A 24,280-nucleotide genomic window follows, 5' to 3' on the forward strand; every position below is an offset into this window, starting at 1 on the left:
AAACTGATCCCAGGTGTTAATTAGTCCATATGAAAATAGTTCAGTATGTATCTGGGATACTTTTTCCTCACAGCTTAGCCACAATATCACCTAAATTTTTTTTAAAAAGATTTATTTTTATTTATGCCCACAAGAGCTGGGGTGTAGGCCAGAGGTGTGGGGGGTGGGGTAGATGAGAAGATTCACCAGAGACAGTTGGGAGCAGCAGAACAGGCTTATTGACTGAAATACACTGCTGAGGGGAGTAGCAGGTGAGACAGAAGTCTGCTGCTTTTTGTGGGCTAGCTCCCTGACTGGGGATCGAACTCATGCTGCAGTGGCTGCTGAAAGCTTTATAGTGCTGAGACTTAAACCCTTGTGCCACCAAGGAGGCCCTCACCTAAATTTTTTTAAAAAAATCCTTAAATATTTAATTTATTTTTACTCCTGTAATTTGTTGAAGACATGTTAATTGTTGAAGCTGGCTAATGGAGAACCTGGGATTAGTTGTACTTTTCTATTTTTGTATGTTTGAAATTTTTTCCATAATAAAAAGTTCAGAGTTTTTAAGCTGGACATTTGTCACTATAGAGAATATAAATTAAGTACATCGTGCTATCTTTACTTTAGAGTTGCCATCTAAGTGAAGAGGAAGTGTGCTTTATGAATCTTTAATATATTCACAATTGCTCATACTTTTACCTTTTCTGCATTTCAGTTAAGATTTGCATTTTATTATCCTATAGGTGTACTTACCTCTCTTGATGAGTGGTTTTCTTACCTTGATTGGTATGAGGAGCTTGTCCAAGATAGGTATGTTCTGGCTCCATCTTCAAAAGGTCTGACGTAACTGACCTATGATGGAGCCCCCATACACCTTTTAAAAGGTGAATTCTTAATATACTGCCAGGGTTTAGAATTACTACTTTAGATATATTTGGCCATATGTTAAGACAACTTCAGAACTATTTGGATGAAACCATGTAATGGTTAGTATCTTGAAGTAATGTATCTCACTGAGTGTACAGCTCTAATTACATGTCTTACTAAGGTCTTATTGCGTATACAGTTGTAGTTAGTGAAATATATATTTTTTGTTTGAAGCTTGCTGTCTCTTCCTACCATTATTTTTTTAAGAAGAGTTAGGCTAATTAATAGTGAATAAAATAGTGCCAAACCATTAGAAGTACTCTGCTCAATAAAGCCTTTGGAGCTGACTCAATTAAAACATTTTCCCTTTAGGACACATTTTGGTCTTATATTACAGTGGAAGTTTTTTTTTTTTTTTTAAGATTATTTATGCATACAAGAACTGGGGTACAGGCCAGAGGTGTGGGAGGTGAGAGGATTCACCAGAGACAGAGCGGGGAGCAGAACAGGCAGATCGACTGAAATACACTGCTGAGGGGAGCAGTGGGCGAGTCAGGAGAGGTCTGCTGCACCATGTGGGTTGCTCCCTGGCCGGGTATTGAACTCGTGCTTAAGTGGCTGTGGATAGCTTCATAGGTTGCATCTTAACCCCTTGCGCCACCAGGGAGGCCCTACAGTGGAAATTATTTTGATAATGCTGAGCTTTGTGGATAATGAGCCAGGTGCTAAACAAATAATTGGGTTTTAGAAATGAAAGAAATGAGATTTAATTATACTAGAAAATAAATGGAGGTTTAACATTGTGTAAAGAATTATAATTGTGTAAAAAGTAAATCTGGCAAAATATTAACTTGCTCTAAAATAACTATCTTATGATTTTTAGGCTGTCACCCTTGACCCCAATTTTCTGGATGCTTATATCAATTTAGGAAATGTCTTGAAAGAGGCACGGATTTTTGACAGGTAAGAGAATGTTCTATTTGATAAATTTGAAATTTGAGAGTTTGGGTTGAAATTATGATAATGGTCCCCTTTAAATACATTTTCCTTTTCTAGTATGTTGACTATTCCCTGATTGTGTGTGCTGTTACTTTTCTTTTTTATATAGGTATTTATAGGTATTGTTGACTCACTTTTTGTTGATGACTTTCCATAAAGCTATTGTCCTCCTCACTGGAAGTTTAGTTGAAATTTTATTTACTGTAAAACTGTTGAAATGGTTATATTTCAGATTAAATTATTCCCTTGATCTGGTTATGAAACTTAGTAAATTAAGACTTTTACTTATTTTGTTTTTATCAAAGGAAAGTATTTGAGAATAGAAATTTTTTTCAGTGTTAAAATAGATTTTAGCAAGGTGCAATTTTTGTTTGAAGTTAAGTACAGTAGAGAATGAATCAGTTGTAACTAATTGCATTTAAAACTAATATACCTTCGTATAGTATATCCTAAATTAATTATAACAAAGCATCCATTAAAAGTTGTATGTGTGTATGTTTTTTTCCTTTACAGAGCTGTGGCAGCTTACCTCCGTGCCCTAAGCTTGAGTCCAAATCATGCGGTGGTACACGGCAATCTGGCTTGTGTATACTATGAGCAAGGCCTGATAGATCTGGCAATAGACACCTACAGGCGAGCTATTGAACTTCAACCACATTTCCCTGATGCTTACTGCAACCTAGCCAATGCTCTGAAGGAGAAGGGCAGCGTAAGGATTTTTTTTCAGTCTATTTCTTTGTTACCTGATAGGATTAAAAAAGTCCATTGCGCCTATTGCTATTAAGTATTGAGTTCGTAAATTATTTTACTTTCTTTGGAGTTTTGGTTGAGAGGAAGAATAGCAATAATACCTGTAGTATTATCAGTCATTAGACGTAACTAAGCAATTGTTAGAAAACAATTCTAACAATTCTATGAGTGGTAGCTCTTTAATTCCTACATATAGGTTTTGAATGGTTTCTTTTGTTTTTTAGGTTGCTGAAGCAGAAGATTGTTATAATACAGCTCTCCGGCTGTGTCCTACCCATGCCGACTCTCTGAATAACCTAGCCAATATCAAACGAGAACAGGGAAACATTGAAGAGGCAGTTCGTTTGTATCGTAAAGCATTAGAAGTATGTTGAGGGTGGTGTGGCTGGTTGTTTTGTCTGTGTGGTTTTAGAGGTCAGACAGTTAAGTTTGCCATGCCATCCACCTCTTTTGTAAAAACAGATTGTGGTTGCCTCATTCTTTGAACCAGTAACTGAGTACCTAAGGTATGGGTATGAGGTCCTATGCGACAATCAAGAAAATCCCTAAATTGAGAGATAATTTTATGGGTAGATAAGATCTGCACAAACATGCAGTAAGATCTGCACAAACAAGCTACTATTCAAGAGAAGTTACCAATAAGTACAATAGTCCCCATGTTAAACTTATTTGACTTAAGATTTTTCGACTTTACAATGGTGTGAATAGTGCTATACATTCAGTAGAAACTGCTGTGACACCCTTTTGATGATGGGCAGTGGCAGCTAGCCAGAGCTTCTAGCCTGTATTTTAATATCAGTGTCTGATGGCTGTAATGGTGGTTGGCAGGTGTGGTAGGAAATTTAAAGAGAGGTTTCAGTAGTGCTGGAGTGGTCTACCTCGTGTTTAGAAATGTGAAGTGTAAAATAAAGGAAGAGGCAGCATTTGAGCTTTGAAGAATGAGTAGATGTGGAGACAGAGAGAAGTATAGGAACATAAAGGTATGTGAACAAAGTTCTGATAAGTTAACTACTGCTGTTTCTGCAGCTTTTTTTTAAACCTCAGCTGTCATCTTGACTCTATAGGTCTTCCCAGAGTTTGCTGCTGCCCACTCAAATTTAGCAAGTGTACTGCAGCAGCAGGGAAAACTGCAGGAAGCTCTGATGCATTATAAGGAGGCTATTCGGTAAGAGACTTGTAGCCTTATTTTTTTTTTTCCTTTCAAGTTTTTAAAATATTTGGCATATGCTGAAATGACAACATTCTAAATTCACATTACAGGGGATTAAAGGTTTTTGTGCTAGATAAAAAAAAATTGTCCCATCTTTTCAGAATCAGTCCTACTTTTGCTGATGCCTACTCTAATATGGGAAACACTCTAAAGGAGATGCAGGATGTTCAGGGAGCCTTGCAGTGTTATACTCGTGCCATTCAGATTAACCCTGCATTTGCAGATGCCCACAGCAATCTGGCTTCTATTCATAAGGTACTGCTGTTTTTATAATGTGTGAATCTTAGCACCTAATGTTTAATTTTAGGAAACTTTTACCATCCCATTTTATTTATTTTTAGGATTCAGGGAATATTCCAGAAGCAATAGCTTCTTACCGCACTGCTCTGAAACTTAAACCTGACTTTCCTGATGCTTATTGTAACTTGGCACATTGCCTACAGGTAAAGAATAACAGGCCAGTGATTGGCTTTCAGTCATCACTTTTTAATTTGTTATGTGCCTTATTAATCTAAGCCTGATTAGGGACAGTTATTTCTAATAATTATCTGACATTTTATTTAATTTTTAAAGATTTTATTTATTTATGCATAGATGAACTGGGGTATAGGTCAGAGGTATGGGGGTGGGGTGCTGAGAGGCTTCACCAGAGACAGTGGGGAGCAGAAGAGGGAGATCTACTGGAATACACTGCTGAGGGGAGCAGTGGGTGAGACAGGAGAGGTCTGCTGCACCTTATGTGGGTTAGCTCCTTGGCTAGGGATTGAACTCAGGCTGTAGAGGTGATAGCGTTGAGACTTAACCCCTACACCACCAGGGAGGACCCTATCTGACATTATTTTTTATTAGAGACACAGAATGTTAAATCCTGGAATAAGAGTTTATGAATAATAACATCTTTTTGCTGCCTCTAGATTGTCTGTGATTGGACAGACTATGATGAACGAATGAAGAAGTTGGTCAGTATTGTGGCTGACCAGTTAGAGAAGAATAGACTGCCTTCTGTGCATCCGCATCATAGTATGCTATACCCTCTTTCTCATGGCTTCAGGAAAGCGATTGCTGAGAGGCATGGGAACCTTTGCTTGGATAAGGTGCGATTGTTCTGTTCTATCCTTTTTGTTGTAAAACCCAGATACAGAAAATGACATGAATCAAATGTGTAGCTTAATGAATAATCACAAGGCGAACAACACCCATGTTGAGAAATGAAACTTTATAAGCCACTCCAGGGGCTTTTTCTGTTGTGTTGTAGCTTGATCTTGATCATAACCCCCTCCATCCAATGAAATGGAAGCCTAAACTGAAACACTGATCATGTTATCCTTTAGTTTGAAAATCATCATATGGTATAATAGAGCATTTGGTGTTTTATACTCACCTTTATGAATTAGAGTACTGATTAGAGAATTAGGTGGGAATTTGCTGGGCAGAGTAGATTGGAGTGCTACATGTAAAGCATTAAGAATTTATGTAATGCAGGGTTGTCATGCTCTGTCCACACTGTGTCCTTCCTACAAATTTTTGTACAAATTTATTTGCTCAGGCTTTTCATAGAACTCAGGAACAAGTCAAAATATGAAGCATATAAACTGCTAAGGTTTTGTTGAACTGACATATGAATTAAATGAAGTATTCTGGGCAAACCATTCCCAACAGGTGTGAAGTACAGGTTTGGTGTTGTGTTTTTAGTCAGTTTTCCTGGATGAAAATTTATTTATTGACTTAATGTTACTAATGAGCACTGCATTCCATTGGTAGATTAATGTTCTTCATAAACCACCATATGAACACCCAAAAGACTTGAAGCTCAGTGATGGTCGATTGCGTGTAGGATATGTGAGTTCTGACTTTGGAAATCATCCTACTTCTCACCTCATGCAGTCTATTCCAGGCATGCACAATCCCGATAAGTTTGAGGTAAGAATGGAGTTTCTAGACTCACTATTTTTGTTATAAACAAACAAATCCACAGTAGTGACTTTACTATCATCATTAGGTGTTAAGTCTGGTGTCTTTTGGAAAGATTTTAGCCAAGTTTATTAAATATTAATATTCTATGTGCTACCTTTCAGGTATTCTGTTATGCCCTGAGCCCAGATGATGGAACAAACTTCCGCGTGAAGGTAATGGCAGAAGCCAATCATTTCATTGATCTTTCTCAGGTAGGTGAAACTATCAAATGTCCGACTTTTAATTTTGAGCAAATAGAGAACAAAACTGTTGGCTTATAGCTTGTAGTTTTCATGACCATTACTGAACACTAGCTACTACATATTGGCAGTTGCGTTGATCGTACTTCCTTGGTCATTTACATTTAAAACCCATGCAAGGGCCTCCCTGGTGGCGCAAGGGGTTAAGACGCAACCTATGAAGCTATGCACAGCCACAGCAGCATGAGTTTGATCCCTGGCCAGGGAGCTACCCACATGGTGCAGTAGACCTCTCCTGACTTGCCCACTGCTCCCCTCAGCAGTGTATTTCAGCCAGTCTTCCTGTTCTGTTCCCCATTCTGTCTCTGGTGAATCCTCTCACCTCCCACACCTGGCCTGTACCCCAGTTCTTGTGTGTGTGTGTAAATAAATAAATCTTTAAAAAAAATAAAACCCATGTAAAACACGGGGTTTTGCTTAGGTTGCAAATGAATATTTGTGTTTGGCCGTAAAACTTACAGAGCTTGAACCAGTATATATTTGGTATTACCTGAATGAGTTGAACAAAGTGATGGCTTAGTAGAAAAATAAATAGAAAGTAGATGAAATTTGGTGCATCTGATTTATGGGCCTTTGCTTATTGGTTATCTTTATTTCTAAACTTAATGTATTGCTATTTCCTCTAGGAGCATACAAGTTTTATGATAAATTTAAGATTTAGAAATTCTTTCGGCCCATTTTAATGGGAATTTGGAATCTGAATTCTGTTTAATGCTATTAAAACTAACTGAATTAGTCTAAAGTTATACATAGTGAGTTCTTAAAGTTTTTATTCCATAGATCCCATGCAATGGAAAAGCAGCTGATCGCATCCATCAGGATGGAATACATATACTTGTAAATATGAATGGTTATACCAAGGGTGCGCGAAATGAACTCTTTGCTCTCAGGCCAGCTCCTATTCAGGTAAAAGAATTAATGATAATTGCTCAGAGTGTATTGGGCTTTAAAAAATTTTGATAGATATTTTTGATATAAAAGATTTTTTTTTTCTCATCTGGTTACCTGGCATTTAAAATAATAGTACAGACGTGCTTGACTTAAGGGAAAAAAGTGTAGTTTTTGAAATGTGTGGGGTTAAGAATTTTGAGTGTGGAACACAGTTGCCTGCATGTATATGGAGACATGTATTCATAGTTGGGTATAAACAGTTGTTCTGTCTGTAAACTGGTAAAGCACTTAAGCACTTAGAAAGTGATTGTAAAATAGTACTTGATTGCTCTTGGCTACAGACGTTGCGCCTCCTTTTTTGTTCACTTATTTAGTTTTGGAACCTTTGGATGAAGGTTGTTAATTAGTTTTTTTTTTTTTTAAGGCAATGTGGCTGGGATACCCTGGGACTAGTGGTGCACTTTTCATGGATTATATCATTACTGATCAGGAAACTTCACCAGCTGAGGTTGCTGAACAATATTCTGAGAAACTGGCTTATATGCCTCATACTTTCTTTATTGGTGATCATGCTAATATGTTCCCTCACCTGAAGGTAGGTATAAAAACAGTGCTATGGGGAATTACAAAGAACTGTAGACATTTTTTTTGCTATTGTTCCTATGCCTACTAAAAGACATGTCTGAAATTTTTTTCCATTAGAAAAAAGCAGTCATCGATTTTAAATCCAATGGGCATATTTATGACAATCGAATTGTTCTGAATGGCATCGACCTCAAAGCATTTCTTGATAGTCTACCAGATGTGAAAATTGTCAAGGTCAGATTCTGTCAATATTGCGAATGAAATAGAATTATTTGCATTTGGAATCTATCCCTAAAGGTGCATTTTGTATCTTTTTTTCCTCAGATGAAATGTCCTGATGGAGGAGACAATGCAGACAGTAGTAATACTGCTCTTAATATGCCTGTCATTCCTATGAATACTATTGCAGAAGCAATTATTGAGATGATTAACAGAGGACAAATTCAGATAACAATTAATGGATTCAGTATTAGCAATGGACTGGCAACAACCCAGGTGAGAAGAGAATAGTAAGCCATAGTATGTACCACTAAGCATGCATTTATCTCCTAATAACTCTAGGAGGTAAGCATCATTCTCCCCATTATATAGATGAAGACCTGTTTAGTGGAAATTTGCATCTTAAATCTAAGGTTTGTCTATTGTAAAAGTCTCCTGGCTTCAATCAGTAGTTTATGAGATTCTACTTTGTTTATAATATTATTCCCTGTTTGTTGCTTTACTCTTGTCAGTGGTACATTATATGTGTCATACAGTTTCTTCCTGTGTAATTCAAATCCTTTTCCTAGTTAAGTTTTACTCATCTTTAAGAATCTCAGTTTCAGACACCTCTAGGAATTCCTGTCCTTATCCCTCCTCCTCCTCCCTCCTTTCCTTGCTTCATTGGTTCCTGTCTTTTTCTGTTTTGTATTTAGGATACATCTTTATGTCAAGCCACAATACATTATAATGGGTTTGTAGTCTTCACTGAACTAAATTACTCTGGGATTTCTTAGCTACAGTAATGTATATATTCACTTGGATATATTATATACTTGGAATAAGTGAATATAGAACTCTGTCAAGAAATTGTAAGAGGGCCCTCCCTGGTGGCACAAGGGGTTAAGCACTGCACGATGAAGTAATCTGCAGCCTCTGCAGCACGAGTTTGATCCCCGGCTGGCCAGGGAGTAACCCACATGGTGCAGCAGACCTCTCCTGTCTTGCCCACTGCTCCCCTCAGCAGTGTATTTCAGTCAGTCTGCCTGTTCTGTACCCCACTCTGTCTCTGGTGAATCCTCTCACCCCCTGTACCTCTGGCCTGTACCCCAGCTCTTGTATGTATAAATAAATTAAAAAAAAAAAGATTATAAGACAGGGATTTCTGACCCCTTAGAAGTTAAGTGTTAATGGTATGATAGTTTATACCAAGGGAGGTTAAAATGAACTCTGCTCTCCCAGGCTGTCTCCTCCTATTCAGGTAAAGAAATTAAATTGCTCTCAATGTATTTTAGACAGTTGTCTGTTTCCCCTCTCTAGTTACAGATCTTACCTGCCCTCTGAAAGTAGAATGTTCCTATGTGGTATGAGTTGGTGGATTATTTTTGAGGTCTGGGAATGCTATTATTATTAATTGATGTGCTAAAAGCATTAAGCATTTGTAGTCCCCCAAAATAACCTACCAAATCATACCACATAGGAACAGTCTGTGTTTCAGGTAGTAGGGAGAAATTTGCACCTGACATTTAAAATGGTAGGGCAGATGTGCTTGACTTAGGGGAAGCAAGTATAGTTCTTTAAATGCATGGGGACAGAGAATTTTGAGTGTAGAACATAATGCCTGTATATATGAAATGTCCCTGCATACCTGCAATAATTATATAACAATGTAGACAATACTCAGATGTGTGGGGATTGTAAGAAAAGACTAGAATATATACACTATACACAGAAGCTCAAAACTAGTGATGATTAATGTGAGGGAGAGAGCGTTTTAGTAGAGACCATTTCGAGGGGTAATTTAAGTTTAACTTTGAAAGTGAATATCACTTAGAAAAGACATTTCCATCATCAAGAGTGAGCAAAATCTTGAGGTTGGATTAATAGGGTATTTCAAGAGAACTCTGGCTAGAGTGAGTTTCACAGAGCAGTCCTCTCCTATCCCCCTTTAAAATAATGCTGTAGTTTTTTTTACTACTTTTAAGATATCATGAATATTTTCTAATAGTACTTTGACATGACTTATAATACTGGTTTTTTGCATTTTTTTTTTTAAAAGACAACTGTGGACAGAACTTTTCAAGGATAATAAAGATGACATTTTAAATAGGACTTAATAGAACACTTTTGGTAAAACAATAGTAGTAACTGGGTAATATTATTTTCTACCTGTGACACAAGTATGGGAATGAAATTTTTAGAATAGTACAAGTCATTCTAATAATAAAGTTCATTCATTCACTTGTACCATATTTTTTGTGTTGTAGTCATTTATCCTTAGTGTATTTTTCCAACTAAAGGGATTTTTAAATGAAAAAATAAATAATATAGAAAGTCAAATAATTTTAAGACTGAGTTCAGTACACCTGTTTCCTTGTTTTTATTTTTTTTATTTTCTCATGTTTAATGTGAAAACGATCTTGTGAAGTTTATATACCTTCACATTAGGCATTAGTTAATATCAATTTTAATGGCTATGTTACATCACAAAAATATGAGAATTGGTAGTACATTGGATGCTTTTGAAAACTGCTGTAATACAGAAATAATGTGAATTGAAATAAATATTACTGAGGAGGTAGGGATTGCTCTTAAATGACTGGTTGGCAAACTTCACATGCTAGCAAGATAAAAAGAAAAATTGCTAAATCTTTTTTTCCCCTGAATAAAAATAATGAGTTTTAAATGATAAATTCATAGTATCCAAGATACATTAAATTAAAATATTTACAAACATTTAATTTTTTTTAAAGATTTATTTATTTATACAAGCACTGGGTAACAGCCAGAAGTGTGGGAGGGTGAGAGAATTCACCAGAGCCAGAGCGGGGAGCAGAGCAGGCAGAAGGACTGAAATACACTGTGGGGAGTAGCGGGTGGCAGGAGATGTCTGCGCGCCATGTGGGACCCTCCTCCGGTGACCGGGGAGCAGCCGGGGATCAAACTGGCGCTGCAGAGGCTGCGGGCAGCTTCGCTACCCAGCGCTCAACTGCTGCATCACCGGGGACCCCCATTTAATTATGTTTTAGACCAAATAAAAAACAAAAGCAGGAGAAGTTAAGGAAATCATTCTAATTTTAAATTTCATTTTTTTGTTCTCAGAAGCATTTCAAAGAAGTTTTAATACAATAACTTTTGAGCTCCTGTTAAAACAAAATGAAGTAACTTTAATTACAGCAACAAGTTTTCCCAGTTATGCGAAAATATCTTCCTGTGTCAGAGATATCCTGTACCATTTAACGAGAAAGAAATTTGGAAAATTATCTCAAGAAAATGCTGCCTCATCTGAAATTTGACGTGCAAAGTAGTTTAAGACATTTTTATCTTTGTGTGCCACACACAAAAAAAGATATTTTAGTGAAATTATACCCATCCTCAGGGAGATGCTTAGAAAGAAATAGCATATTTAAAATGAATAATTCTGAAATCAGCAAGTTGATGTCCTTTTTCTACATTATGGGACTATTTGTTAGCAAAGTTAAATGTATTAATTTTTATAAGATCCTATTTTTAACTTAAGAAAAGTAACAAGTACCAACCAATGAAAGTTATCTAGTGATAAGGAATGGCACATTTAGTCAGAAAATAAATCATTAAACTATAATTGTAATTATACAATGATAATGACAACAAATGATTTCTTTCTAGAAACCATGTGTTTAAGCTGCTTTTGGACAATGAAAATGGATTTCTGAATTTATATATTGCAAAATTACTACTAGTAGTTCTGTTTTTCCTAACAGGAAAACATTATTTTAACATGTCTCTAGTGATAATGTACATATTCCATCAGAGTGTGAAAGTCAAATAATTTTAAGACTGAGTTCAGTACACCTGTTTCCTTGGGTTTTTTTTGGTACTTCAGTTTCTCTCTTATGACTTCTGTTGCTTCAACCTTTGTTATTTTCTTAATCTCCGAAAGACCCTGTTGCCTGCTGATAGAAGGTATTGTTTTTTATTTATTTATTTATTTATTTTACTTTTTATACTCTGACCCAAAGAAATTAGTGTTTCAGATAGTGCAAATTCAAACACACTTGGGAAGAACCCATTATAAGCAATACTGGTCACTCAGTCATAAATCATCTGAATCAGGTTAAGGGTGAAATCAACTCTTGTTCTTTTTTTTTTATTTTTAAAGATTTATTTTTGTTTATGCATACAAGAACTGGGGTGTAGGCCAGAGGTATGGGAGGTGAGATGATTCACCAGAGACAGAATGGGGAGCAGAACAGGCAGATCTACTGAAATAAACTGCTGAGGGGAGCAGCAGGCAAGACATGCGAGGTCTGCTGTGCTATGTGGATTAGTTCCCTGGCCAGGGATTAAACTCTTGTTGCAGTGGCTGGTGATAGCTTGACAGCACTGAGACTTTAACCTCTGTGCCACTAGGGAAGCCCCAACTCTTTTTCTTTCTTTCTTTCTCTCTCTCTTTTAAAAGGATTTATATATGCATACAAGAACTGGGGTACAGGCCAGAGGTGCGGGGTGGTGGTGGTGAGATTCACCAGAGTGGGGAACAGAACAGGCAGACTGACTGAATGACAGTGCTGAGGGGAGCAGCAGGCGAGACAGGAGAGGTCTGCTGTGCCGTATGGGTAGCTCCCTGGCCGGCTGGGGATTGAACTCATGCTGCAATGGCTGCGGATAGCTTCAGAGTGCATTGCTTAACCCCTTTGCCACCAGGGAGGCCCAACTCTTGTTCCTTTAAATAATCTATTTTTAAAATTTCTTTCTTCTGCCACCATTTTTTATATCCCCTTGACATTTTCTCCCTCTCTCTTCTACTTAAGCTCAGAAATTTCATATCACTTACTAATGTCTGCTAGTTTTTAAGTATTATGCATTGTCCAATTGTCTGCCATGTAAATGTCCAGTATTTGCCCTTATTGCTTTGCTATCAATACAAATGAATTTCTTCAATTTTGCTGTAAATGACAGCATTTCTTCTTTTCCTTATGGCTGAACAGTATTCCATTGTGTGGATATGCTACATCTTTTTTTTTTAAGATTAGTGGGGAGCAGAGCAGGCAGAAGGACTGAAGTACACTGCTGAGGGGAGCAGCGGGTGGCAGGAGAGGTCTGTGCGCCATGTGGGACCCTCCTCTGGTGGCCGGGGAGCAGCTGGGGATCGAACTGACGCTGCAGAGGCTGTGGGCATCTTCGCAACCCAGCGCTCAACGGCTGCGCCACCAGGGAGGCCCTGCTACATCTTCTTGATCCAATCATCTGTCAGGGGGCACTTAGATTGTTTCCTGGGTCCTAACTATTATAAGTGGTGCTACAATAAACATTGTAGAGCATTTACTTTTTTGAGTTGATGGTTTCACATTCTTTGCATAGATGCCCAAGAGTGAATTGCTGGGATAAATGCTATATTCATTTTTAGTTTTTTTAAGGTAAATCCAGACTGTTTGCCATAGTGACTGTACCAGTACTAGGGTTCCCCCTTTTTCCACATCCTCTCCATTGCTTGTTGGGGGCCTTTGTCCTGCATCTTTATTAAAAACAATAATGGATATTTCCCCCTATATGTATTCGCCTCTTGATTATCACTGATGAATTGTCTCTTCATATCTGCTGCTGATTTATTAATTGGGTGGTTTTTCTATTGTTGAATTCTGTATTTTTAGAAATATATCTTGGATATTAATCCCTTGTCAGTTATGGAATGTGTAAATATTTTCTCCCATTCCTTAGGATATAGGATGTCTTTTTAAAAAATATTTATTTATGCATACAAGAACTGGGTGTAGGTCAGAGGTACAGGAGGTGAGAGGATTCACCAGAGACACTGGGGAGCAGAACAGGTGGATCTACTGAAATACACTGCTGAGGAGAACAGTGGGTGAGTCAAGAGAGGTCTGCTGCACCATGTGGGTAGCTCCCTGGCCAGGGATGGAACTTGTGCTTCAGTGGCTGTGGATAGTTTCATTAGGTTGTGTCCTAATCCCTTGGAGAGCGCTGTGTCTTTAACCCCTGCACCACTAGGGAGGTGCTTTAGGATGTCTTTTCAATCTGTATTTTCTTTTGCTTTATAAAGTCTTTTTTAATTTTCGGTAACCCCAATTTTTAATTTTTGCTTTTATTTCCCTTGCCATCGGGATTGAATCTATAAAGACATCTTTATCATTGATGTCATGGAACATATTTCCAATATTTCCTTCTGTATATTTTATTGGTGCAGGTCATATCTAGGGCTTTCATCCATTTGGAATTTATTTTTGTGCATGGAGTCAGAGAGTGGTCCACCTTAATCTTTTTTTTTAAGATTTATTTATTCATTCATTCATTTATTCATTCATTCATATAAGCACTGGGTACAGTCAGAAGCGCGGGAGGGTGAGAGAATTCACCAGAGCCAAGCAGGGAACCGAACAGGCAGACTGACAAAATACACTGCTAAGGGGAGCAGCGGGAGTGGCAGGAGAGTTTTGTTGTGCCATGTGGGACCCTTGCTGGCGGCCTGGGATAGAACTCTGTGCTGCAGAGGCTGCGGGCAGCTTTGCAGCCCAGCGCTCAATCGCCACTGCATCACCAGGGTAGGCCCAAGCTTAATCTTTTTTTTTTTTAACATGTGGCCTTGATTTTTTTCCCAGCACCATTTTTAAAAAATGCTAGAACTTTTTGTTTTTATTTATATATTTTTTAAGAATAAAACTCCATTTCAGTTTTTTTTCCCGGTTAATATTTATTTTTTTAATTTTTAAAATGTAGTACCTTTTTGTTATATTGTTAATTTTTGTACAATATATGATTCTCCCTTCAGGTGTGGTCACTGTAGTTCTCTCACCACCAAAGCACTAATAGTACATCACCATATTCCCTTATACTCTTCCTCCCTACCCCTAAGCACCATTTTTTAAAAAGATTATTTATTTATTTATTTGTATTTTAATCTCTTTTATCCCATAGCTTTTAAGTAGCATGTTGTTTTATTCGCTGTGTATTTTTCCTGTCTTTTTTTAATAGTTGATTGCTAATTTTATGGCATTATGGTTAGAAAGAGTACTTGGTGTGATTTCATCTTTCATAGCTTTATTGATAATTGACTTGTGTTCCAACATGCGGTCAGTTCATGAAAATGTTCCATGTGCACTTAAAAAAAATATATGTACAGTGGTTTGTGGGGTGGGGTGTTCTGTAGATATCTGGTAAGTCTTTTGAGGTTACTTCAGCATTTTAAGGCTGTTTACTTATTTATTCTGTCTTATTGACCAATCCATAGTTGTAAGTGGGATATTGTGTTGTCAGTCTCTCTCTTTAGTTCTGTTGTCTTATATATTCATCCATCATTTGGTGCATATATAGTTGTGTGTTATTTCTTGTTCATTAGACCCTTAATCTTAATGTAATATCTGTTTCTATATATTATTACCTTTCAAAATTGAATTTGGTGTTAATAAATTCTTTGTACTTTTTATGTTTTGGGATTCATTCATTCTGTCTTGAATGTTATCTTGCAGGATTGAGAGGATCCTAGACTGGGAAAATTTTCTTTGAATGCTTTAAATATTTCCTGCCATTTTCTTGCCTATAGGGTTTCTACTGAAAAGTGCACGGATGGTCTTATTGGTGTTCCCTTGAATATTACCCCTTTTTTCTTGATGTTTTTAGTATTCTGTTCTTTTCATAGGTTTTCAATTTTCTTTAAATATTTTTTAATGTCTTTGTCTTTCTCCTCTTCTGGTATTCCCATGATATCAATGTTATTTCTTTTGGGTTATCCTAAAGTACTCTTCATTTTTAAAAAATTCTTTTTTTTTCTGTTTGTGTTCTGTTTGTGTATTCCGACATTGTACTTTTAAGCTAATTTCATTGCTTGCATTTTGCTACTGTTGAGGGCCTCTATTGCATTTATTTTGGTTTTAGTATTTTTTAGATCCATTAATTCTACCAGTCTCATATTTTCTTGATCTTCATTGTTTTCTGTTCTGTTGCATTTTTTTAAATTTTAGTTTATTTTTGTGTAGAAGAACTGGGATGTAGACCAGAGGTGCGGGGGTGAGAGAAATCACCAGAGACAGAGTGGTGAGCTGAACAGGCAGATCTACTGAGATGTACTGCTGAGGGGAGCACCGGGTGAGACAGTAGAGGTCTGCTGTGCCATGTGGGTTAGCTCCCTGGCTGGGAACTTGAACTTAGGCCATAGAGGTGATAGTACTGAGACTTAACCCCTAGGCCACCAGTGAGGTCCCCATTTTTTAAGTTCAGTAAAGGTTAGCTTAAACTTCTACAGGCATATTCTGCAGTTATGCTGGATTGAGTCTTCTCAGGGTTGGTTGTTTTTTTTTTTCCCACCTGCTGCATCTTTTATATTATGTTCTTCTGTTTCTACATTCTCTACATTGTTATTTTTATAAGTTATAGTGGGGAATAAACTATCAGGCTGCTACTCTTGCTCCTGCTCCAGTAGTTGGAGAATTGGTACCATCAAGGGGTAGTAGGTGGAAAGGAAATAGGACAGTAGGTTACCAAAGGGTCACCTCCAGTGAATATCCAGGTTATTCAAGCTACTGTGTTGCAAGGACCAGAGTTGTGTGGTTCCAGATCCATATTGCTCCCCTCCTTTATTCCAATTCCTCAGCCTAAATAGTTTTGGGCTAGTCTCAACCTCTAGACTATGTTGGATCACTGGATACAGTGCTGGGCATAGATTGTAGTTGAGACCAGCTTGCACACCTCACAATGTTCTCTTTGCTTTTTCAGCACAGAGCCTTACCGTGGGTATGATGGCTCCTTTTAGTGTCTGAGTACTTTAGGTCTGGTTAATGAAAATGTTCAGTTGTCTCAGTTTTGGCCATGGGTGTGAGGGTGGCCAATGTTTAAAATATCACCGCCTCAGGCTGTAAGTAGCCTCTTCTGTGAGGAGACACAAGTGATCTGACCTGTCTCTTCCTGCCAGTTTAGGCTACAGCTACTCTATATTGGAAACCTTAGGTTCAAGCTAGTCATCATCAGCCCGCACCCCTGATCCTCTAGTTCTCAATTGTGCACCCTCTGCCCTGGACTCCACTTCTACACCCTCTTTGTCTAGCACACTGCCTTGTGTCCAAAGTCCTTGATGTAGACATATGCCTCTGAGTTAACGGTTGTAGAGTTTTTGTGACTTGTACTTTCCTGGTGTAGCTGCAAACACAGTTTGATTCAAGTTTTTCCTATCCTTTCCACTGACTGTTGTGTTGTATGCTGTAGTCTATCTTTCAGAGGTTATTAACTTTGTTCTGCTGCAGTTTGGTTTTAAATATATGGAGGAGACAAATCTAGTGTCTTTATTTTGCTACCATCTGTGGAACTCTATCCACCACTTTGTATCTTAAGGATTTTAAGGGTCTTTATTGATTAAAAAAGAATTGTACTATGTTCACCTTAAATATAATCATCATATTCTTCTTCTTGGTCTAGATCAACAATAAGGCTGCAACTGGAGAGGAGGTTCCCCGTACCATTATTGTAACTACACGTTCTCAGTATGGATTACCAGAAGATGCCATTGTATACTGTAACTTTAATCAGTTATATAAAATTGACCCTTCTACTTTGCAGATGTGGGCAAATGTGAGTACGTGTAGTTTCACTGTTAATGTCTGTTGCAGGCCATCTTTGCGTTTGCCTCCCTCTCTCCCCAAGCAGGAGCTGTTACACTTATTTCTACTCTTCAAGAGTTTTTTTTTTTTTTTTTTTACCAGCCATTTTATTTCTCCTTCCAATGTTCAAATGTCTTCTTACAAACCTTTTTATTCACAAACCAGAGATCAGCAAACTTTTTGTTAAATGTAAAGATTTTTGGTTTTACACTCTATACTCTGATATATCTAATCCACTTTGCCATTCTAGCAGGAAAAAAACCACAGATATTATGTAAATGAATGAGTGTATTTGTGGTAGTTTAAAATTTTATTTACAAAGACAGGAAACATGCCAGACTTTGGTTAATAGGCTGTAGTTTGCCAACCCACAATTTAAACTATAGTAAAATCTCTCATGTACATGTACATGTTTAACATTATTGCAATATTGTAGAGTTATAACTAGAAAGGAGTGAATATTATGCCATAACCTCAGTTCATCAGACTAGTTGGTATAAGCAGGACCTGTGAAGTTGCTCATGTTCGCTGTTGATAACTGACACTTAATCCATAGAGTTAAAAATGGAGATAATGCCTTTTTTTTTTTCTTACTAATATCTATGTGTGTTATCTTGGTGTTTACATTTAAAGAGGGGAGGGTAGAAGAGAAGCAGCAGATGAGTACAGGTCAACTACCCTTTCACTTCCCTGTGTTTGAAAAATCTGAAAACCAAAAGGTTTTTCATTAAGTTCGTGGCAGATTTATTTGGAAGCAAAACCACTGAATTGAAGTTAGGCTATTTATGTTTTTTTATTTTATTTAGTATGAATATTCTTATATCTTCTGACAGAGATAGTAATATGTTTACTATGGGTTGCCACTGAGGGTGTTATGGAATATATATATATACATTTAAAATCTGAAATATTCTGAGTTCTGAAATTCCTCAGTGGGTTTTAAAGATGAAATAATGGTGAACTTGTGTGGCATACTGGGCACATAAAGATTTAAATCAGGAGTTGGCAACCTGGCTTGTGGGCCAAATCCAGCCCCACTACCTGTTTTTATAAATAGAATTGTAGGTTTTTAATTGAGGTAAGATTGGTTTACAATACATTTATATGATTTAGGGAAATAGATTCATACTTCAGATGTGTGTCAACACACTGTACCCACCACCAAAGCAACCATAGTCCTTTAAAATAGACCATGGGGGGTGCCTCCCTAGTGGCGCAGTGGATAACATCTCAGCACTATCAAGCTATTGCCAGACACTGCAACATGAGTTCCGTCCCTGGCCAGGGAGCTAGCCCCCATGGCACAGCAGACCTCTCCTGTCTCGCCCACTGCTCCCCTCAGCAGTGTATTTCAGTAGATCTGCCTGTTCTGTTCCCTACTGTGTCTCTGATGAATCCCTCCCCCGCCTCTGGCCTAAACCCTAGTTCTTGTATGCGTAAATAAAATAAAAATAAATCTTTAAAAAGATAGACCATTGGGACCCTTCCACCCTTTGTTCCCACTCCCATCTAGTCTTCCCCCCTGTTAATCTCATTTTCCCCATCCAGTCTCAATTCTGCAGTCATACTTCTGATGAGTAACCTCTAACTGACACATACATAGTTACCCTACTTGTTTTCTTTGGCTACATTCTAGTGAGAAGGGCAGAAATGAACACCTATAAGAGTCCATATGGCTGCAAAGCCAAAAATAATTGCTCTCTGGTCCTTTACAAAAAGAATCTTTAACACCTTATCTAGATTAGGGAAATAAAGTTAGGTGAGTATCAGCTAACTTTTTTTTTTTTTTGTGTCATGGTGAGGGATTTAAAATATGAACTGGAAAATTTCTATCTCATTAACCGAAACCACTGCTAGTATCAATTCCCAAAGAACATAACTGCCTCAGTTTGCCATTAGCTACTTGTTTTGTCCTTTCTTACATCAGTCTCCATTTTCTTGGAACTCTCTTTGGGGACATCTAAGAGAGGAACCTATTATTTAGTTGATCAGATTTATCTAAGTGAAAGAAAGACTTAAGTTCACAGTAGGCTATGAAAAAACAGTGTAGTGAAATTAATAAGAGATCTGCTTTTTGATAAATATTCTTATTTTCCCTATTTCAGATTCTGAAGCGTGTTCCCAATAGTGTGCTCTGGCTGTTGCGTTTTCCAGCAGTAGGAGAACCTAACATTCAACAGTACGCACAAAACATGGGCCTTCCCCAGAGCCGCATCATTTTCTCACCTGTTGCTCCTAAAGAGGAACATGTGAGGAGAGGCCAGCTGGCTGATGTCTGCCTGGACACTCCTCTCTGTAATGGACATACCACTGGGATGGATGTCCTCTGGGCAGGGACACCCATGGTGACTATGCCAGGTGAGTTGCTGGTAAATCATTGGGTTATTCCTTGTTCTTTTAAAAATCTCTCTTGGGGGAGACACTTGCAGATGTAAAATTCTGTATACTGGGAGCAGCAATATTTAGATTCAAGTCTGAGCACTTGGCTCCATTTTTCTCTTCTGCATTGTGTGGAGGATTCTTAGCATAAAGGACATTAATAACTATGTGCTATTTACATTCTCAGATGGGTAATTATTACAATTGTAATCTTTCTTATTACAGGAGAGACTCTTGCTTCTCGAGTTGCAGCTTCCCAGCTTACTTGTTTAGGTTGTCTTGAGCTTATTGCTAAAAATAGACAAGAATATGAAGACATAGCTGTGAAACTGGGAACTGACCTAGAATAGTAAGTAAACTTTTCCATGAAAAAATTATTTCTAAAGTGAAGGAACTAAGGAATTTTTCTAGAGAATAATAGGTGTTATAAAATGAAATTATAAAATAAGGCTAATATAAGGTGGGCAAATTAGTTGAATTATCTCTGGATGGAAGAACTTTCTAAATTTTCAGTAGGTTTTACTAGATAAAAAGTAAATGACTGAATAAAAAGAAAGTCAAGAAAATTAAAAAACAAGCAGGAAGGAAAATATCTTTGTTTCTAATGTCAAAATATTATCAGCCTGGCTATATAAGGACTGAAGAATATTTACATTTTCAATCCCTTAATTGGAATGTAGACATGGAAATGACCAGACAACTCACTGAACTATTAAAATCCCAAATGGGTAGCAAGAAAAAAAATCATTGTCTGTTGTAGAAATGTAAATTAAAACAATACTGAGGCAGACTCATTATTTGCCTTTAAAATAAAGGACTTAAAATATCCCAATGATGAGGGAGCACTGAGGCCTGTTAATACATTGGTGAATAAATTGGTACAACCTTTTTTAAAAGTTTTAATCGCCTTAAAAAGGGGGCTGTGACTCTGATAATGCTTTTTATTCACAGTAGCATTGGAAAAATAAAGCCTAGCTTAAGTGTGCCCAGATGGGTAGGAATTGGAGGGGTGACACTTTATCCATACAATGAAATAGTACTTATCTCTTAAGTGAGATTTTTCCTGGGTTATTGTGGGGTTTTTCCCTGGATTTCTGAGAAATAGCATATTAAAGTTTAAAAGTAGTAGCATCCTCTTTGAATAAGGCTGCCTGGGTTTGAATCCAGACACTCCCTACAAGCTTTGCGACTTTGGGCATGTTAGTCTCTGATGTACCTTTTTCCATCTGCAAAATGGAAATGAACGGTAGTATCTACCTTGCTCAGATCTGAAGATTTTTTTTAAAAAAAAAGGCGTTCTATGTAAAGCACTTAAAACAGTTCTTGGTACATACTAAACATTCAACAGGTGTTGAACCATTCTTTTTTTTTTTTTTTTTTAAAGATTTATTTATTTATACAAGCACTGGGTACAGTCAGAAGCACGGGAGGGTGAGAGAATTCGCCAGAGCGGGGAACAGAACAGGCAGACTGATGAAATACACTGCTGAGGGGAGCAGCGGGCACAGCAGGAGAAGTCTGCGCACCATGTGGGACCCTCGCCAGTGGCCGGGGATAGAACCGGCGCTGCAGAGGCTGCGGGCAGCTTCACAGCCCAGCGCTCAACCACTGCGCCACTGGGGAGGCCCAAACCATTCATTTTTTATGTAAAAATTTTTTCTCTTGAATATCATTAAGATTCTTTAAGTATTAATAATCTTAATACTAAGATTCATGACCATCATCCTCATCCCAGATATAATGATAAATAATGTGTTTTATTTAACTTTTGGAACTTAGTTGATTTTATGCAATGCTTCTCTCAACATTTTGTTATGAAAATTTTTAATTTTCAATAGACCTTCTATATCTACCACCTAGATTCTACCACCAACATACTACTATACTTCCTTTATCACATATCTGTCCATCTATTTACTCCTCCATCCATGTAACAATCTATTTTTTGGTGGGTGGGCACATTGTGAAGTAAATTATAGATGACAGCACTCTTCTTAAATTTTTCAGAATGGATTACATTAGAGTTTAATATTCAGCTTTTTTTCCCCTTTGAGGCAGAATTGATAAACAGTGTAGTACACAGATATTAAGTGAATGTTGAGAAATGCCTTTATAACCCAAACCCCTAGAAGATACAGAATATTATCATTGCTGGAGAAAGTTCCTTAATGCCTTTTCTCATTCAGAGATAACCATGGTTCTAAATATTTTTCCCACCATATATTAGTTTTGTCTTTTAGACCTGTAAACTAAAAGACAAATAAATAAATTTAAAAATGGGGAAAAAACCAAAGTTAGTGGAACTATATACAAATAAAACCATACAGTATTTGTATACTGTATAGTCAGCATCTTTCACTCAGCATGTTTTGCGTTTCATCCGTATTGCTGTGTATCAATAATTCATCCCTATTGCTGAGTAGTGTTTTATTGTTTGGGGATGTACCACAATTTAACCACTCTCCTATTGACATACAGAAAAACAAATAGAAATATTTTTATTATACAGTTAATATTGTAAATAATTTTAATAGAGATATGGGGGAGCCTTGGTGATGTTAATATTGTCATGGGTGGGTTGAGGCCAGCAGATATGCACAGCCATTTTACTTGCTCTGTCATGACAAACATTAAGTCAGCTTTTTATAATTGCTTTTAAAAATACACAAGAGTACTTCAGCTTCTGGTTCTAAAATTTTTTTCCATATTGGAATGGTCTATCTCATGACAAATGATATATTAAGAAGGAGAGTAGAGAGAGATCATTCCCCCTCTGTTCCCTGAAGCATTGATTGCTTTTTACTCTGTTTCTCAACAGGACCAGTCTTGGCAATATCAGGAGCACTTAAAAAAAAAAAGGTTGAATAAACAACTCAGTTAAATACAAGTGGAGACTATCAAAGTAGACATTGCATTTCTTTTCCCCTTGAGTATTTTCCTATTTCATTAACATTTTCATAAATGGAATATTTCATCTTAATGTTCTTTGTTTTAGTTATTGTAAATGAACGCTTCAGTGAACATCTTTACATGACTGTGTGTCTGCATTTGTTTCTTTTGAATATTATAGGTTTAAAAGTGTTAATGATAGCGCTATGAACATTTAGGTTCTTAATACCTATATTACTTAACAAAAGGGTAAGCAGTTTACATTCCAGCCAGTATCATTGCCAATTCTTGTTTTTATCTTACAGATAGAAATTAGATGGATTGGAGAAGGCATAACATCTCTAGAATATACTTACTTAGTAAAGAATTTTTTATAGAATGTGGAGGTAATCTTGATTATGAGTGCTAGCATAATGTTAGCATTGATTCTTTTACTTTCTCAGCATTGAGATAACAGGGGCCAATCAGAAAATGAAGTAGTGTGAAGCTTGGTCATGTATTTTATCACAAAGGTGACTAGATATTTATGGGGCCTAGTTCTGAGTTTCTGTTCTGATTTGTAAACTTGTTTTTTTTTTTTTTTTTTATTAGTCTGAAGAAAATTCGTGGCAAAGTTTGGAAGCAGAGAATATCTAGCCCTCTGTTCAACACCAAACAATACACAATGGAACTAGAGCGGCTATATCTACAGATGTGGGAGCATTATGCAGCTGGCAACAAACCTGATCACATGATTAAGCCTGTTGAAGTCACTGAGTCGGCCTAAATAAATGGAATATGCACAGGAAAATTACCCCTATACCTGAGCCTCAACATTCTGGGGGAAAAGGAACTAGATAACATACTTTTTGCTTATCTGTACAGTATCATGTTGCAGATGGGTCACAAAAAATGATCATAGAATAGCACAGCCAGACTTGCGTCCTGCATGATAGGGAGAGACACATGAGATGGGAAATTGCTGTTCCACAAGGAATCTTCATAGAATTTTGCAGCAACCAAGTGGTGCATAGGTCTGGAAGGTTTGATTCCCTTGGTTTTCTATGGGATGGTTAGTGTGGAGGGGAGATAAAGATTGTCTAGCCATTTTGTGGTTCCATGGATTGATTAAGTCTTCTGGATTAATTTTGTTTTCTTTATATTTTGGGTATTGGAGCTTTTTAAAAATATTTGGTTTCAGGTATTTTTATTCATGTGAAGTGTATTATGATTATCTTGAGATAAGGTTTTAAGCTAAAATGTTGCTCCTTGTTTTAGTTTTTGAACTCTACAGATTAATGGGGACTTTGCTGGTGTAGTCTTTTTATAGGTTTTATAAACCACTTGAGCCTATATCAGTCATTTTAGTGTCTGACCTAATGTTTGGAGCTATCAGTGCTTTGTTGGTTTAGATGATGACTCAAAAATTTTTTTCTGGTCCATTTCCCATTTCCTTTTCTCCCTCTTTCCCCACTGAAGTTTCTCCTTGTGACTCAGCTTAACAAAACCTAGTCTGAATGAAAACATCCCAGAGTGTTTCTCTTAAACACATCATCTAGTGCCAAATGGAAATTCTTAGGAGTGATTATTAATTATGAGGGGCACAGTTGTAGTATTGTTGATCATAATTATAGATTTGTTTTGCCTAGTTTTTCCCTATTTCACCAGTGTTTTACCTTCGACTGCCCCTTTTATGCTGCTTCCAAAAATGAGTGTGATAAGATTTTTACCTTCCTTTCTAAAGTTTGTTT

General features: G+C 37.1%; 1 protein-coding gene across 2 annotated transcripts in view; it reads left to right on the forward strand.

Annotated features, from left to right (window-relative positions):
- Window positions 1–23,316, forward strand: part of OGT (O-linked N-acetylglucosamine (GlcNAc) transferase) — a gene marked incomplete at both ends in the record, with an annotated part of 40,752 nt that extends 17,436 nt beyond the window's left edge. For both annotated transcript variants that reach the window (XM_084259082.1, XM_084259083.1), the window contains 17 exons: window positions 1,733–1,812; window positions 2,362–2,557; window positions 2,823–2,963; window positions 3,663–3,763; window positions 3,910–4,063; window positions 4,150–4,251; window positions 4,723–4,902; window positions 5,570–5,728; window positions 5,884–5,973; window positions 6,802–6,927; window positions 7,337–7,507; window positions 7,615–7,731; window positions 7,822–7,992; window positions 17,101–17,253; window positions 19,388–19,640; window positions 19,887–20,010; window positions 23,142–23,316. In XM_084259082.1, the coding sequence (XP_084115208.1) occupies window positions 1,733–1,812; window positions 2,362–2,557; window positions 2,823–2,963; window positions 3,663–3,763; window positions 3,910–4,063; window positions 4,150–4,251; window positions 4,723–4,902; window positions 5,570–5,728; window positions 5,884–5,973; window positions 6,802–6,927; window positions 7,337–7,507; window positions 7,615–7,731; window positions 7,822–7,992; window positions 17,101–17,253; window positions 19,388–19,640; window positions 19,887–20,010; window positions 23,142–23,316 (2,493 nt within the window). The remainder of the gene's footprint in view (window positions 1–1,732; window positions 1,813–2,361; window positions 2,558–2,822; window positions 2,964–3,662; window positions 3,764–3,909; window positions 4,064–4,149; window positions 4,252–4,722; window positions 4,903–5,569; window positions 5,729–5,883; window positions 5,974–6,801; window positions 6,928–7,336; window positions 7,508–7,614; window positions 7,732–7,821; window positions 7,993–17,100; window positions 17,254–19,387; window positions 19,641–19,886; window positions 20,011–23,141) is intronic.
- Window positions 23,317–24,280: the final 964 nt, after the last annotated feature.

The sequence above is a fragment of the Talpa europaea genome (genome assembly GCF_964194135.1).
Source record: "Talpa europaea genome assembly, chromosome: X".
NCBI lineage: Eukaryota > Metazoa > Chordata > Mammalia > Eulipotyphla > Talpidae > Talpa > Talpa europaea.